At 31.8% G+C, this 19027-nt stretch overlaps 1 protein-coding gene across 4 annotated transcripts in view; it reads left to right on the forward strand.

The window, feature by feature from the left end:
- Positions 1-19027, forward strand: part of LOC107456259 (dual oxidase maturation factor 2) — a 296093-nt gene that overhangs the window by 264393 nt on the left and 12673 nt on the right. For all 4 annotated transcript variants that reach the window (XM_087166344.1, XM_087166346.1, XM_087166347.1 and 1 more), the window contains exon 8: positions 16703-16805. In XM_087166344.1, coding sequence (XP_087022470.1) covers positions 16703-16805 — 103 coding nt within the window. The remainder of the gene's footprint in view (positions 1-16702; positions 16806-19027) is intronic.

Below are 19027 nucleotides of genomic sequence, written 5' to 3' on the forward strand. Positions count from 1 at the left end.
TGTTTTCGCTGCAAAGATTTCACCGTAGTTTTGAAATCTTATAAAGGTTTCGCATTCAAAGGTGATACATTACAAGAAAAAAAAATACAAAAGAAAGAAATTTAAAGGGTGATAAGATAAATGCAAAAAAAAAACGGTTAAATTAGAAAAAATTATGATTTTCAAAGAAAGTTCACAGATATAAAAGGGTTGATATAAAGATTTTGAAGATTTTACATTAATATTTGAAGTAAAATAGTAAAGTAAGGTGTGACTAAGTAAAGTAGGATGTGGGAGAAAGAATTAATTCCCTCGAGACGGACCAAAGTTCGCATCTCGAAGAAAGAAAGCAGACACCCATTGGTGTAACAAGGCAGAAAGTTCGAGAAAGAATAAGAATGTGTTACAGCATCTTAAAAAAATCGTTAACTGGTCTAGACCCAGAAAAGGGTTAGCCAATTAAATTTAAAGCGAGGAGAGCTTGAAAATCAGATGATAGGGATTAGTTAAGTAAACCCCCCTTAAAAAATGAAGTAAAAAGAAAGGTGGATATATAGGGGTATTTCTCTCCACAGGAAGTGCAATGACCACGTTGACCAGCGAGGAAGGGCGAACAGAAAGTTAATATACATTACGAAAAGAAAAGTGAAATTTTGCCAGACAAGATGTTTTAAGAAAATTATATGTTTAAATCGAGAAAGCACAACCCTAATTTAATAAAATTACTTTTAAAATTTCACATGAAATAAAATTAAACTGTTATGTAAAAAAAGGAAGAAAATAAAGGTTTAAAAAAATTAAAAGATCAGATTTAAGTAAAAAGAGTAAATTGTTACGTGTACATGTGACACCTCAACTCTTTAAAATTTCTCCATATTCATACCCTTTAAAATGTATTTTACTGCAATCAGCAATGATAATACATAGATTGGTTATTTTTTAATCTCTATGCATATTTTGTTATACAGGGTGTTCTGTAACAACGGCTTATGATAAATGTTTTTAGAATTTATATCAGAATTGAAATGGAAAAAAATTAGGAATCGCAAATTAATATTTAATTTAGGGTAAAAAACAAAAACGATATCAAACTCTAACGAATCACTACTGAGAAAGATAAGATTGACAACACCAAAACCTGATTGATTGCGGGAGGAAATGGAGATTTGTTGAAAGGCGAACTTTTTCAAATTTCATCATTCAATCAAAGTGGTTTTCGTGCTCATAATCCCACCTTTATTACTAGTGATTCAATACATTTTGATGCCTTTTTGTTTTTTCACTTAAAAACTATTTTGCGATCTATTGGTTGCAATTATGCATCACCCTATCTGCATATAATGTATTATTTACCTTCTGTGGTATCGAAAACAAGAAGTTTCTCAAAATTAGCAAGGTATCGCACACACGAATGTTTCTTCAACATCAAATCGGCAAAATGGGTCTTGTTTTGGATTTGATGGCGTCCACACACTTTTCAACTGTGTTCAAGAGTAATAGTAAACAGTGCGCATGCGTCGTCATTGCATGCGTTGCTATGGCGACCACTGCTGTTTTTCTTTTTATTATCACTAGCAGCCATTTTTAATGTATTTACATAATAATAATTTAAAGTATTTTTATATTCTTTTTATTGTTAACGTATAATGACTGGTTTGACGATGATTTTACTATAAATATGAATGCTGAAGAAGGAAAAGTATTTTGTGATGTCTTGAAACACGTACATAGGCAGGATATGAAAATCAATCCGACGACAAACATCAATGGAGACAGTTTTTGCTACCCATGATTTGAAATGTGGCGTTGAACGGAGTCAATCCAGAAAGAAAAAACATTTGACCAACGGGTAACCAGTGATAGTAATAAGACACAACTTTTTTGTTGATTTTGTTTTAAATTTTTTATTTTGTTTTCTTGTTCATTTATTTTATTTTATTTTATTTTATTTTTATTTTTTATTTTTTATTTTATTTTATTTTATTTTATTTTATTTCATTTTATTTTATTTTATTTTATTTATTTTTTTATTTTTATTTTTTTTTTTATTTTATTTTATTTTATTTTATTTTATTTTATTTTATTTTATTTTATTTTTTTTTTTAATAAATGCGGCTCAATAATGTGACCGCCAGTCGAAAGTTTTTGTTAAGGTATATCTTGCTTGGAACGCCATAGTTTTCCCCTACCGTATAATTTGGTACCATTTTATTTATTTATTTTATTTAACTACCTACTTTGCAGATCATGCACTCCATTTTTTTACACCAGTTCACACGTGATATGGAACTCAAAACACCTTACATTATTTTGTGAGCATACTGGGCGTAATAGGTGTATGAGTATTAAATACTTATGACCCATCCCCACAGTACTCCAAAATCCCCTAGTTTTGAAGATGATGAAAAACTCATGTAAATGGTCATTTACTCCAAATAAAAAGGATGTAAAAGAGAAGTATCGAGGTTGTGAAAGAAAGCGTGGGACATCAATTACTTTTCCTCCTCCGAGATATCTGTGTCATCCGTGGGTACTTCTTTGGTGACTTCTTTCTAGAACAAAAGTGATTTCACTTCGGCATTGAAGTTCAATGCCAGCATCATTAAGTGTCATTCAAGTTCATAGATTTAAGAAACCTCTTCTTTGACAAGGAGGTTTACTTATTTCAAACAGATTGGAAGATACTTGATTTTAAAAAAAAAACTTCAATTCTTTCAAAATATGCAGATTGGAAATAATAGTCGACATGTTTCAAGCGTTCGAAAATAGGCTCTCATTTTCAACGCTTGCATGACCGTTATTGAGAAGGAGCAGAAGTGATTGGAATTATAATACATAAAAGTGCCAACGAAAAATCGAAAATAAAACTGTAAGAACCTCAGAAGCCGAGAGAGAATAAAAATATACATGGAAAACAGAACAGAACAAATACATTTCCCTGTTTCCTGAAATGCATTGTTTTTTTATATTCTCTCTCGACTACTGAAGTTTTTCTAGTTTTGTTTCTCACCTTTTTTTTATATTTTATAACTGTCGTTGAACAGCCGATCCAATTCTTTGGTTTTACGACTATTAATGATCAACTCCGTATCCTTATAATTTTGAACCCAATCCGGAAGAGCTCCTGGATCAAGTATTGGGAGAGATTTTCTTTCTTTGAGGACTTTTTAATGGAACTAACCCGCATTTGCGTTACATGAAGAGAGAAGCCATGAAAACTTCCCACGGTTAGCCTGACGACAAGAGGACTCTAACCCATGATCCGTCTACCACTGAGGATGTTTTACGTCAGCATTGTGATCGGTGCAAGCCGAATGCGGAATTCATGTCGAACACCCATTGCTGGGATTCTAACTCGGTTCACCTCATTGGAAAGCGAAAGCGGCTCTCTCACCTTTATTTTATTTTATTTTATAACCGTCGTTGCACAGCCGACACAATTTAATGGGTTTACGACTACTAATGTTCAACTCCGTAGCCTTGTAATTTCGAACCAATCCAGAAGACAAGGAGACTCCTGGATCAGTACCCCCAGAGGTAATGATTTGTTGCGGGAACATGGAGGACTTTGAGACTCGACAGATTTAACGTGCATCAGTCACCATTTACTACACGGGAAGTCTTCGGCCGGCTAGGATCGAACCCACGACCTCTTGGACTTGGGCCCAGCGCCCTACCGACCAGGCTCATTTTTCGTTGGTACCTCTGTGTTTTATGTTTCAAATCACTTTTGTTTCTTCTCATTCACGTCCGTCAAGGCTTAAAAATAGCCTCCAATTTTCGAGCGCTTAAAATGTGTCGAGTGTTATTTCTTATTTGTATATTTTTGAAGCGAATGAAGTTTTTTAATATGAGTTATATCTTACTGCTTCAGTTTCTTGGGATAATTAATTTAAAATTATAAGTTATTCTGCTATCATATAAATGCTGATCAACGAAGTGATTAGTAATTAATAATATATATTGCTGTCTAAAATGTTATTTGGTGACTTCGATTAATTGGTTAGCAAATTGAATTTTAATCATAAATTATATCTCTAAATTAATAACTGAATTTTTTACTCAATAAAAACACACGAATAAAATTATTAAATAACAAATTAATCTAATGCCAAAGTAAATATGAAGCACTTATAAGATATCTTATAAAATCTCTCTCTAAATATTTTATAAATGATTAACTAAAAATCTGACTGAATCATTAAAGTTTTTAAATCACTAGCTGAATCACTAAGTCACTATCATATAATTCAAACTCATTCGCTATTGAGTGGGCGTCAAAGAAAAACAATTATTTATCATTGAAATTTCTTTACTTTACAAAGTCAACTATCAGTTAATTTTTGAAAGTGTATAAAAAAATTCAAACTACTTTTTATTTTTCATTTCAATACAAAATATAATTTCAATAATCTAACAGATTTTTTTTTGCAACTATTAGACTGTTTTTATATTTCAAAAATACCGAAATATGTTTTTTCTTGTAATTAGATAGTCGGAAATACATGTACAGGGGGGTCCTAAAATATATGTCAAAAATGTGAAGGTAGGTAGAGAGGACTTAAATAAGCATATTTCGTATAGGATTGTGTGTGCGGTAATGCCGCCTTGAGCCGGTAGGGAGAGCTGATGACTGCGGCGCATAAAAGCGTTTGCTAGCTGGATTCCCGCACGGATCTCAAACAGCATGCATCGTTTCACCAATGTGGAGCTTGCCGACGTGCATTTCATGTACGGGGCTGCACAAGGAAATTAATTAGCTGCTCAGAGGACGTACAAGAAGCGTCAGAAATCACCTGGACGCTGTCTACTGCCAGCATTGGATAGGACGGGGTGGTCCAGTTCCCTGGCCACCGCTTTCTCCTGATTTAACCTGCTTGGATTTTTTCTTTTGGGGTCATATTAAAAGCCTGGTGTACGAGAGTCCCATCAAGAAGATGTTGTTGCCCGCTTGTCTCTTGCTGCTTTACATGTGCTCGGCATGCCTAACGTCTTTTCAAATGTACGCCGATCCACGCGCCATCGCTGTGAATCTTGTATCGATGTTGGTGGCTACTCTTTCGAGCACCTCTTGTAAACTGTTGATAAATTTTTATTTTCTTCTGTCTTTACTTGTCTTTTCAGTTTCCTTTGATTCGTACTGTTTCACAAGCTAGTGCTTTAATGTGTCATTACCGCACACACACTCCTATCCGAAATATGCTTATTTATGTCCCCTCTACCTACCTTTACATTTTTGACATATATTTTAGGACCACCCTGTATATAAGAGGGTTACCTGCGTTCCATTTGCTCCAGAGGGTTAAATAAAGTGGTTTACAATGAATGGAAAGCTAAGAGCATTATAATGTCCCCATTATGTTACCGCTATAGTTCAGAAACTATTAAAGTATATGTTACCTGTGGATTAACAAGGGTGGTCCATTTTACCTGCACTGAAATATAACTCTATATTCTTCTGGAGAATTTTTATATTCTTCTAAATTCTTCTGCAATTTTTTTCTATACTCGCTCTTATTTTTCAAAAATTATTTCATGGTTTTAAATATCATGTAAATAAAACTGCAATTCGACTTAATTGTCGAATTGATACTCTACCTGATTATTAACTGTCTTTATGTATAATTTTTGGTTGGTTAAATTACCAGACATTTTTATGAGGGTATGCCAATATAGCTTTAAACGTTTTTACAATAGAATATGATTGCCACATTGCTGATAAAATTATTTTATAGATTTTTTTTTGTTATTGAAATAACAGTTTTTTTTTTTTTTTTTGTTAAATAACGGAGTTAGTTTGAAATAACAGTACTTATCTGCTCAAAAAATCCAATGTCGGTTTTTAAATAACAGTATTTTTTCTGTGAAATAAACAGCTCTGTACTGGCATTCCAGCTGACAGTTTTTTTTTTTGTATATTTAACAGATTCTTTTTACAGTGTAGGTAGTATAAGGGTTTCGTATCGTTAAAGTTCATTCATTTTCTCTGCTAAATGTCTTTATTTTTTTACTGTTTTAAAATGATTTTTTTCGATATCCAAAAATGAATAAACGACATTATGTTAATTGCAATAATATTTCACACCGTTTGATTCTATGCATTATAGTATTTCAATTATTTTATAATTGATTCTATTAACTAATATGTCGATCGTGTGACTGTATTAACTTAATTCTTCAGATATCGGAAAATAATATGTCAATTTAAGTATACAAAAATGCTGCTATTGTTCCAACTAAGATTTTAGTTTCACTTTAACAAGTACCTAGATGGTGCATCGAATAGGTGCAGCTTATCTATGGTAGATAATTAACAGATTTCCTTGGCAATTTGAAAAATAAAACAATTTTTGGCACTTTAACGGTTAATCCAGGTTGTTGTGAAATTTATCTTGATTCCCAAAGTAGTCTATATCGACCCCCAGGGTCGACAACAGCCTGCAAGGGGTACATGTCCAGTGAAAAAAAATTGGGGATTCATGAAATAAAAATGGGGGTTAGCGATAGTGGATCTCATATAAGCAGGTCGTGACTTTTAATTTTGGCATTTCATGAATGAAATAATCAACATACACTGATAGTACTTATTTACTTACATTATACTACTTAATAATATAAGGACATATATCTATCCACATTCTACATAATTTATAAAAGTAGCTATGCAGCAAAAATTTTTATCGAAAGTTAAGTTATTAGGATTATTTTTTGAAATACGAAACTGAAGTATTGCACTACTGGACAATTGCTAAGGACGGATCACAAATTGCAATGTAGCATAACATTAAGCGAGACATGAGGCCTAGTAGGATAAAATACAGTTGCCACACTGTTCAGACATTAGAATAAAGAATATTCATTGTTCTGGAAAGTATACAAAAGCTATGAAACATGTGAAAGAAAAAAAATGTTCATTTGATGCTGCGTACGGAAAAATGGAACAATGCATCTAAATGTCAGCAGGCAACTTGAAAAAAGGTGTCAGTACGGGATATGTCCATCGTGGAGTGTGATGCAACATTCTACACGTCGTATCATACTTTGCACAACATTATCCAGCAGCTGTTGAGGCAATTTATCCCATTCCTCTGTCAGTGCACGGATGAGGGTGTTCTTGTTTGTCGAAGGATAGTTTCGACCAGCAAGTTGCCTCCCCAAAGCATCCCAAACGTTTTCAATGGGGTTTAGATCTGGAGAACGTGATGGCCATACGAGGAGTTGAATACCCTCGCTGTCTAGACAATCCTGAACAGCGAGTGTTAGGTGACATGTTGCGTTGTCGTCCATAAAAACAAATTTACCACTGACAGCACCACGGAAAAGACGAACATGAGGAAGTAGAACTTCATCAATGTATCGTTGGCATGCTGAAAATTTCAAGTTCGTCAACTAAATCTTTCCTGTAAAACTTTGACTTGAAATAACAACTCTCCACACGCGTCAAAACCTTTCAAGCTCTTATCAGCGCTATCACGTGATGAACAGACGTGGGAAAAAAATTTGCATACGCATACCTCTTCTTACTATCCCGCACTTATTCTAATTTTCACACATTTTGCTTCCTTTCATTTTGTGGTTGCTATGGATGATAGTGTTATCCGTCCTTAGCAATTGTCCAGCAGTGTATAAACTAGCAGTTGCCTGTAGCTCCGACCGCATACGTTTTTATTTTCTCTGCGTGTAAGATTTTATTTTGTACCAAAAAAGTATTTTTCCGCGTTAAATTGTAGCCTAGCCTGTATCAACTCTTTAGCTAGCTAGACCTCCAATTTTTTCTGCGCGCAAGATCACGGAGATTTGATGCTTAGTTTTTACGTAAAAACGTAATAAGCAGACCGACAATACACTACTACGATTTTGTATGCAAACTTATTTCCACAATTATAATATTAGTAACTGGGTATGGGTTTTATAGTGCACTATTTTATTCCATTAGCATATTAATTAAATTAAATTAGTTTAATTTAAATTAGTTTAAATTTAATTAGTAAATGTATAAAATTAACATGTGTTTTTTCTTAAGTTTTTCACACTACACTTCACTACAGTTAGACATTTTAATCTTTCACAGTGAGTAGCACTATACCAACTGTCAATAATACATTTGAAATTAATGAATTTACAAAAAATCAATATCAGGTAAGCCAAACCCAAAACCGAAAAACATGGCAAGGGGTCTACGAGAGAAAAAAGTTCAGAAAACACTGATCTAGACAATCTAGTGATTTCTGCACCTTAGCAATACCATATACGTTTCAAAACCTATATTCTCCAATTATTGTGCTTATTTAGTTCAATTTTTGAAAACAATTCATTTTGGTTAAGGATTTATATTGAATGTCAACTACTTTTCTTAAATTTGTTTGTTTTATTTCCTGACAATAAAAGGAAATAAAGAACAGGAGTGGGTGGGTCAGGTAGGTTGGAAAGGAAAAATCTTGTAGTTCCTGTTTCGATTCGTTTTTGTCTGTATTGCGATCACGCTATATCACCCACCGCTTTCTTTAATAGCGTTATATTTTACCATCATCTGTATTAAGAAGAGGCTACAATATGGGGGATTCGGCTGTTTTCGAAAGTTTGTGGGCTTTTTAATCACCTTAAGATCACTCTTAAATCTTTATTCTAAAGCCAGAAACTAATTTCTGGGGTTTTTTCCTACCTAAAAATGTATTTATTTCCGTTTCATACTCGAGATTTTATCATTTCAAAATATGAGGTCACTTTTATTAAGTTCTCTGAACTAAGACCTTGCTAAGAGTATTTCCTTTTGTGGGAAGATGAAATAAGCCATTTTTTTATTGAGGTATTTTAAATGAAAGGTAGAGGAATGGATAACAAATAGATTGCAGTAATATTTATTTTGGTTAAAAAAGGGTTAATTCAAAAATTTGGAATTTGTCAATTCTACCTAAAATATCAATAAATTAGCATTGTAGACTTTGTAATTATAGAACAAAATTAACGGTTGACGCTGGTAAACTAGGGGAGATTTCAGTATCGTGATCTGTGGCAGAATAAAACTTCGGGCAAATATCTGCATGTTTTTTTTCTAATTTGCAAGTTTAAAATCTGTTTGGTACCTTGGCAATCGTAGTTGGCGGGACAGATCACAGTACAGAAATATAACCGTCAACTAAATGGTAGCTATAGCAATTACAAAATTTGTCAGCCAATTGCCACTTTTTTTTTACATCGAAAATGCACTGCATTTGCATTTTATTATTTTTATTAATAAGTATGACATTTTAATGAATCTTATCATATATCGTAAAAAAAGGATGAAAAAACAAAAAAAAAACTTATCTAAATTACTAAAATAGTAAAAAAAATTTATTATGTGACATATTATGTTGTATAGTGAAACCTCCAAGAAAGACCACCTCTGTGTAGCGACCTCCTCTATTTACAACCGTTTTCGGGAGGAATGGAAATTTTTCCATAGAATTTGTGTTAAAGAAAACCTTTAAGAAAGACCATTAAAACCTCTCCCAACGGCAAGGAAAACCATCGCACCAAATGCAAAAAAAAAAGTCAAATAGGGAAACTCAAAGAAATATCAAAACAAAAAATACTAACAAAACAAATAAGTAGATTTAAATGTATTCAAAATATTTGTGAGTGGCTCTTATTTAGAGAGCTCTTTTTGAGAATCTCTAAAAGAGATCGATAAACTCATGTTGCTGTCAGAGTGCTCTAGAGACGATGCTATCAAATATTTATTTTTAGAGCTGAAAGTTTAAGTTAAAAGTTATTTTAGAAAAAAACTAAGCATCTCAAACAACCAAAGCTCATCTTATTTTTAAGTTAACTCATTTTTATCATAAAAAAAATGCAAACTTAAACAGAAAGTGTAATTGTTTATTTATTAAAAACAGTTCTATAATTGAACAGTTCAGTAGTTGAACAGCCGAGACCATTTTTTAAGTTTACGACTACTAATATTCAAATCCGTAGCTTTGTAATTTTGAACCCAATACAGAAGACAAGGGAACTCCTGGATCACGTATTGGGAGAAATTTGCCTTCGTGGAAGAGTTTTTGATGGGACTAATCCGCATTTGCGTTACATGGAGAGGAAAACCACAAAAACCTCCCATGGTTAGCTTAACGGCAAGGGGACTATAACCCATGATGCCTCTACATCTGAGCACTCCGTCAGCACTGTGATCGGTGAAAACCGGATGCGAAATTCGTCTCGACTTGCCATCACTGAGATTCGAACCCGGTTCACCTCATTCGAAGGCTATCGCTCTATCCTCTGAGCCACCATGACTCTATAATTCATAATTATATTTTTTGCACATGATTATATCAGTAAAGGTCATTTTTATTGACGCAAAATTTTATTCATCGATCTGGTTTAAAGGACCCCAACACAAGTGGCATTTACCGCAACAAGAAAATGACTCCGAGTAAAATTAAAATCTTTTACGAAAAAGCATGTACCTTTGATAGTATTTTGAAGTTGATGGAGGTATCCCTTAAGAGCGACCAACCTCTATTAACCTCCACCAACCTCTCTTAACCTCTTCTGTGGAACAGAGAGTAATCGCTCCCAAGAGGTTTCACTATACTATATTTGCCGTATAAACTATTTTTTAAAGCTGCACTAGATTCTGTCGCCAAATCTGAAATTACTGCCTCAAACGTATTCTTAAAATTACTATTTTTCTCTCTTTCTTCTTTTTAAGTCTGCGTGTTTTCGTTTTAAATTTTTGAAAACGAAACTTTAAAGATGCATTTTTAAAGCATGTGTAATCTGCTTCAAAGTTTAGATAATACATAACATTTGGTCTATGCTTTAATCTTGTAGGAAACAGGAAATGATTAATTTTATGGAAGAAGCGTGCTGCATTTCCGCATTTTTTCATTTTGTTTCGGATTGTACGAAATTAGAAAGAAAAAAAACAAACTGTAAATTTATCCAACACGAGTTCCTAATCGATGTTTAATTTTAAGAACAATGTAAAGGAAATCAAATTAAGTGAACTCATTGTAAACTTATTGGGTTCAATTGTCTTTTCAAAAAGAATTGAGACAAGTAGGGTAAACTAACCAGTGAAGGAACACTTAAGCTTTGCTTGCCTTTTAAAAAATCATATTAATTTCAAAATTCGTAATTTTAGTTAAACATATTTGTTACTAAATTGCAAATTGTGTAAAAAAAAAATTGCAGAGAGCTTACATAATATAGTTTTAAAGTTTTGGAGGTTCAAATAACAAATAGAAAGAAGACCAAGTGAAGGAACAGCTCTTACCAGTGAATGAACACCCAGCAAAGGAACACTTAATTTTTTTTTCAAAGGAACAAGGTGTTGCAGAGATAATAACAAATTCAAAAATTTTTCCAGAGAAGTTTATTTGCCCAGGTAATCCAAAACATCGCTAGATGACTTCCTATTGTTTGGCAGTAAGATATTGTTACCAATCAATCTTAAAATGAAATTCTTATTTTTAATCAATATATATGAAATGTTCCTTCACTGGGTAGTGTTCCTTCACTGGTTGGTGCACCCTAGCTCTTTATATTGGTATTGAATTTAATAAAATATAAAATAAAATACTATAATGTTTCATCACAAATATAATTTCAATGTACTCATTTAGAAACCGCTGGTTAATTCAGTTGGTTAGTTCTTTGACTGGTTAGTTCTCAACTGAAATATCTACTTTGAAGGAAGGGTGATAATAGATGCTCTGGGGGGGGGGGGAATCATCATCCCGCTTGACCAATGAATGATCATTCATATTATTTTATTTTTATTCTAATCAAGTAGTAGCAGGAGGGCTGATTTAAAAACGATTGAAAAACATTCACTTAAATGCTTTTCAATATGAAATATATTAAACTGGTATTTTTTTTTTGGAACCAAAATGGCATTTTTTTTCCCGAACAACGAAATAAAGAAAATTAGAGATTGAACAAATGAGTTCTTTTTTCTATTTGTAGTTTACACATTCTATTAAAACACTTTGAATGTAAACATTAAATCAACATAAATTAAAATATTAAAGTGTGTATTAGATTGGGAAAATAATTTTTGTTCACAAATAAATTTTAAGATTTTTTTTAACTTTCTTATAATGTATTTTTTCGGTCAAATTTTTTTTTCAAAAATCGTATTTTAAAAAAAATATTATGTTCATCAGGTAGACAGTGGAACTTGTGATTTATATTTCACGTATAAGATGTTAATATTTATTTATAAGTAGTTTTTATTACATACTTTACAAACTACGTAAAAAAATACCTTTTTGAAAAAATCGCACAAAAATTTATACCTTTCATTATTTTAACTCTTATTTCATTGGTTTGTTTGGCAAAAGAAATTAGAATTACCAGATTAAAACTTCATTCATTTCAGAAATATATAAATAGGAAACAACAAATTCCATGTTTCAAGCGCTCAAAAATAAGCTTCCATTTTCAAGACTTGCCAGATAAGAAAGAAAAGAAACTAAAGTGATTTGAAATATTAAACGCACAGTTGCCAACGAAAAATAAACAAATAAAGGTGAGAAACTAATCTAGAAAAACTGCAGTAGTCGAGAGGAACAAATCATGGTAAACGCTTTGGAGAGGTGGTGAGGAACTCATGTCGAAAGGAATCAGCATTCATGTGAATATATAAAAAGATTCCAAGGCGTCAAGATGAGCTGATAAGGAAATAATTTTGGCATTGCTGAAATTGAATTTATGTCCAAGATTACAACAATGTGCCGCAATTGATGACTTCTCGTATTCTTGATAACTGGCATATTTATCGTGTTTCTTAAGCCTAAACTTTAAAGCGCGTCAAGCTTGTCCAAAGTCACACTGAGGAGGAATGTGGTAAATGCCCAAACGATTATTAAAGCTAATAGGATCTTTAAGAGGTTTAAAGTTGATTTTGTTAAAAAAGATTTTAAAACCAAAATGGAAGAGGATATTAGCAATTTTATAACAAAGGGAATAAAAAACGGTAAAGTAGCAAGTTCTCTGTAAGGATTAGAAAAAAAGTGGCGTCTGGGTGTTGTGAGTTAAGCAAAAGCTGAATCAACTGTCGAAGGGTTAAATTCACGGTTAGCAGAATGTGAGAGGAGGAAGTTAAGTTCGGGATTTAAAGAAGAAGAGTTAGAGCAAAAGTTAAGTGAGCGGAAAGCAAAAGTACAAAATGTAGCAGTTTGAGAATTTGGGTAATTAGTAGAGCCCAGATTTTGATGACCTAAAAAATCTCAACTAATGCACTTAAAAAGTGCAAAAAATGCTCTTAAAAGGTGCAAAAAATGCTCTAAAAATGCGAAAATTGCGCTAAAAATGCCTTATGACATGAAATAAATAAAGTAAAAATATTGAACTTAAACAATGTTTTTACTCTTTAAAATTATTATGAGTCATTTCAAAAAATATAAAGCAATGCAATACTTGTTCTACTTTCGTTAAAGTTTGAAAAATATGTTTTATATCCTAAAATAACAAAAAAAGGAGCATATATTGACTCCAAAACCTTTTCATTTTGTATAGAAACTTTAATGAATAATATAACAACTTCCATCTCATAATATTACCAAATATCAGAATTATATTGGATTATTAAATGTTTTTTGATATTTTGAAATGTAAACGAGCGTCTCCTGTCTGAAAGTAAATTTTTATACCTGGAGAAGCTTCTTTCAACGTCTACTGATGTTATTGGTGCGTACTTGAAAAAGACGGTTTCACTTACTGACAATTCTTCTTCAATTTGAAAAGATGTTGCTTCACCTGTTAATATCCTAGAGATTTTCTTCATTGTTTGGAAGCCAGTGTAATAATAAAAATTGATTAAAAAAAATAAAAATTGGAAAAAATTAACAAAAAACTTAAAAAAATTTTTAAAATGCAAAATGCGCCTTAAAATTTAAAGAAAAATGCCCTATAAATCTAAAAAAATGCTCTAAAGGGCAAAAAATGTCCAAAAATGCAAAAAATGCAAAAAAATGCAAATGTCATCAAAATCCGGGCCTTAGTGATTAGAATTAACATTAGGGAGCAACATTTTTACGATAAACAGAGGGGAAAGAAAATGAGTGTCTATTTTTGAGCGCTTGAAACATGTCGACTGTTATTTCCTTCTTACATATTTCTGAAGCAAATGTAGTTTTTACTCAGGTAATATCTTACTGTTTCAGTTACTTGGGATCAATAATTTAATACTGAAAAATTAGTTTTATATCTGTTATAGGTAAGGAAATCGGAAATGTTTAAATTTTCTGAAAAAGAATAAAGCTTTGTAGCTGATAAGAAAAACAGAAAAAATTAAATTATTGAGCAGATCAATTAGCTCACCAAAATAAATATAAATAAATGTGTCCAAGAAAACAATTTTTTTTTCCTTTTTAAGTAATTGTTCTTGTTTCTATCTTATACTATACTATTGGACCTTATTGTACATTTTTCTGCCTTTTAATACATTATTTTTACCTTATTTTGAATTGTTCTTTCTTCTACCTTATTCTACGTTATTGACATTAAAGGAATATCTCATTGTGCATTTTTCTCATCATTCTCTTTTATCTTTTCTTATACCCTCCCTTCTTTCCATTCTTTCTTTTTCAAATTACGCCTTTTTGCTGCTTTATAGTACATTTCCTATATTACTGTGCATTGTCTTATTTTTCATTTTTTTTTCTTCAAATTTTTCTTCCTTATCGTTCATTATTGTACCTTGTTGTTTATTTTTATTTTTTCTTACTCATTTTCCATTATTATACCTTATTGCGAATTTTCTCTATCTTATTCTGTATTTTTTTTTATTCTACATTATTATACCTTCTTACCTATTTATCTGTATCTTCTTCAACATTTTTCTTTCTTATTATACATTTTATTTTCGACCTTTATTTTCTTATATTCCCCTCCTCGCATTTCTCTTTTCAACCTTTCTTTTTCAAATTATATTTCTTTTTACTGCTTTATTGTACATTTCTTATATTACTGTACATTATTATATATATTCTTTTTCCTTTTTCAGCCTTTCTTTTTCAAATTATTTTTTTCCTTATCATTCATTATTGTACCTTGTTATGTATTTTTTCTTTTTCTAACTTATTCGCCATCATTATATTTTATTCTGAATTTTCTCTATCATATTCTGTACTTTTCCTATTCTACATTATTATACCTCATTACGCATTGATCTCTATCTTGTTCAAAATCTTTCTTTATTATATTACATTATATTTTCAATCTTTACTTTCCTATTCCTGTTCTCACATTTCTCTTTTTCCCTTTTCTTTTTTAAATTATGTTTCTTTTTACTGCTTTATTGTACATTTCCTATATTAGGGGAGAGTGGGGTCAATTGTTACAGGGTACGATTGTAACAGAGCAAAAATTTCGAGTGTCGGGTTCTAGATTTGGTTCCTAGGTGGCGCACAAGGTGTATTTAATAAATCTACATGTACACCCCTGCTGGCAACCATTTTTATGTACTTTTGAAAGAGTTACATCACAAAAGATATTTTCACACTACGCAAGTAATTTTTTTGGTATTAGAATATTATATTGTAACAAAGTAATTTTGTTTAAACAAATTAAAATTATTAACCGAATATGTAAGTGGACACCTTAATTAACATTTCAATAAAAAAAATTAGTTTTGTTAATTAACTAGCATTGTTTTTAGCAAATGAAGCTGAAATGGCGTCTTGGGGACGATTGTAACAGCTGAAAATAAATAATCTTATGTGTACAAACCATTACTTAACTCTTTAAGAACCACCAATAGTTTCCTATATCATTTATATTATGTTGCATGTGCATTATTTTATTTGTCACCTTTCACAGCATAAATTAAAATTTTTAACCCCTTAAAGTTAAAAGTTTAACCCTTTAGGTCTCTGCTCATTATTATTTTTACTCCTAAAATATCACTACTATTTTGATCAATGAAAAAATATATCACAACTATGATAATATGTATAATTAACTATGTTTTAGTTGAATTTATGAACTGTTACAATTTACCCCGTAAGTGGGGACAATTGTAACAAGTGCACGACTGTCAAAAATTGTTAATAACTAATATAATTACATTTAAAATAAGGTTTTTTTTTTCTAGTAGAGGATAGTCTACTTTACTTGTCTGTCAATTAATACTAATAATATATTGGATTTTTTGTTAGTTAAAAATACTTAAGTAAAAAATTTTACAATTGACCCCACTCTCCCCTACTGTACGTTATTATGTCTTACTTTTCATTTTTTTTCAACCTTTCTTTTTCAAATAATTTTTCTTCCTTGTCTTTCATTATTGTACCTTGTTATGTATTTTTCTTTTTTTTTCTGACTTATTTTCCATCATTATATCTCATCGTGAATTTTCCCTGTCTTATTCAAAATTTTACATATTCTACATTATTGTACCTGATTCATCATTTTTTTTTCTTATTCTGCATTCTATTCGACCTTTACTTTGACTACAATTCTTACTTAACGAACAAACTGGGCAATTTACATTTAGGTCAATAGTCGTTGCATTGGAATGACATAAGAATCGTGAGCTTCAGAAAAATATTCATTAAACTGGTGTCATTCTAGCTCAATGTGTAGACCGATAGGAATCTGGTCTGATAATGTCGTGATGAAAATGACATTAGATGAAACTCATCATACTTAATCTGATGTGTTAAAAATGTAGAATGGAATATTTATCTTTCACAAATGAATAATTTTTTTAAAATCATACTTTGTATTTTAGGTACACTATGTGTGTTTGTTGGAGGTGCAGTGGCCATTGTAGATCTTCTTTTTCCCAATAAATTCTCGACTATTCTAGAAGTCGATTACGACATGCCCCACAAGTAATGCTTTCCATTTTTATTTTAATATTCTTTCAATAATTATTTTTTTAACAACCTTAAAATAATTTTATTTATTTATTAGTAATCGTCCTATCCTGTTCGTTAACAAATGTTCTAACAATTTCTTTAAATAAATCCACAAAATGATGCAATTAAATTATTAATATTTATTATTCTAGAAGTTAACATCTGTTTACCCTATTCCTTTTATTTTACGATAAATATTCTAGCGCTCCCTTTAAAAAAGGGCTTAAAATAATCTAATTTATTTATTGTTCATAGTTTCATCTTTTTACTTAATAATCATCAATTGTGTAACATATATGATTATTAAGTAAAACATTGATGTGTAACATTGATGAACTTCATCAATTGTGTAACATTGAAAGAATCATTGATGTAGGACCACTTCCCGATATGCCCTACATCAATGTGTTTTCAAGGTCAAGTGCGATGTTTCAGTACACATTTAACCGGTACTCCGAACACTGAGGTTTCTCCTAATCTTATCCTCAGCAGATATTAAAGTATCGAATACATATAATAATATCAACGAATAAATTAATATCAAATTGGATATAACAAATATTTCGGATATTCAGCAAAGCGACTATGTGATTGTTGACATTCACCGGTGAAAGTCGACATTCTCTTGATTTCGGATATTCACGGTATCAAGTATACTTTTACTGATAAATCTATTTAACTGGTTTCAAATAGCAACATTCTAGAGCGGTGCAGAAGAGCTTATTGAAATTTTCAGCGCTGGTGTTAAAAGAGATTCCTTTTCACTGATATGAAGCTCGTATCTGGTCTGTAATACCTCAGCAATTGTTAAACATTGTCAAAATTCATGTCAAAATTCAAAATTCATGTCAAAATTCATTGAGGAGAACTCCTCCAGGCTGGGCAGTCTGCTGCTATGGTAACAAGCGTGAGCACATATCTAATGGGGGGTTGAAATGGAGAAAAGGATGTGTCTATTGGATTACTCACGAAGACTTACGCTAAGATCAAGACAAAACTATTCACCCCACACCCCTATTCGAAGTGACCTTTCCTCGTAACCATAATACCCGCCACGACGCGAGACGGGTGTTAGGAGGAGTTCTCCTGAAAGCCGAACTATACTTTCGCAGATCAAAAAGCACTTGTGAACTACTCAAACTGGACATTTCAACAAAACACCTGCCAAGACACACAAATGGTGCAAAACGTATTTTCCTGACATGATATCTTCTGACGACTCGCCAGATCTCATTCGTATGGATTACAGTGCATGGTTCATTTGGATGTCTAAAAACTGCACTAAACCACTCAAAATTTTGAATTCTCTAAAGCAGTTGCTTCGGCGATACTTAGATTGGTTAAAGGTAGAAGACTTGTGATTCTTAGTTTAATTAGTTGGGAAATTTCTTAGTTTCAAGGAACCATGATATGATCACACTTGCATCCTCCTTGCATCTTCAGAAAATGAATTTAGGAGATACTTTCCTGAATTCTCTGGCGAGAGTACGAAATTCAAACGGCTTGTCTGAAAGTTCCTGGTGCTTTGTAAAGTAAACTTTCGCAAACTGAATCGAATTAGGAATCGTGAACAAAATCCAAATAACTTGTCTGAAAGTCCTTGGCGCTTTGTAATGTGAACTTTCCGGAAATGAAAATGAACTTCCAAGCTAAAGATATATTCGAAGAGAAATCTGTCACACAGATTTGGTCCTAATTGCGCGACTTTTATTCAGGAGAGACAGAAAGAGTTGTCAGAGCAATTTTTTCCCTTCATCTGTACACCCTTATCTTAGCGAATCAATAGTTTATGTTACTAATTAAAAGGAAACAAATAAATAGGTTTGACATTTGAAAAGGCACGCGATTTACCTTTCTAACACTACTCTAGCAATTTGTATTTCATCACTAAGGAAAATAAAAACCGAAAGCATAGTGTGTCCGTTTTTGTGATTAGTGCCTTATTCAGCTTACTACTGCTGCTATATTTTATAAAGCTTACCCAGATAGCAAAATAATGTTTATTTTAACTCATCAAAAATCATTTAATGTAAACCTAAAAAGGTTTGTTATGCTGTTAACGTGTAAAACTTCTAACTTTAAAACGAGATCTGTGGCAATCTGCTCTATTCTACGGACATTTCCCTAATCCAAAGCCTTGGAAAACAACCTTGTATATAAAAATCTTAAACCGAGGTTAACATAGGGTTTTCAAG

Source organism: Parasteatoda tepidariorum, chromosome 6 (assembly GCF_982258835.1).
Source record: "Parasteatoda tepidariorum strain Cologne lab strain chromosome 6, Ptep-v5.0, whole genome shotgun sequence".
NCBI classification, from domain to species: Eukaryota; Metazoa; Arthropoda; class Arachnida; order Araneae; family Theridiidae; genus Parasteatoda; species Parasteatoda tepidariorum.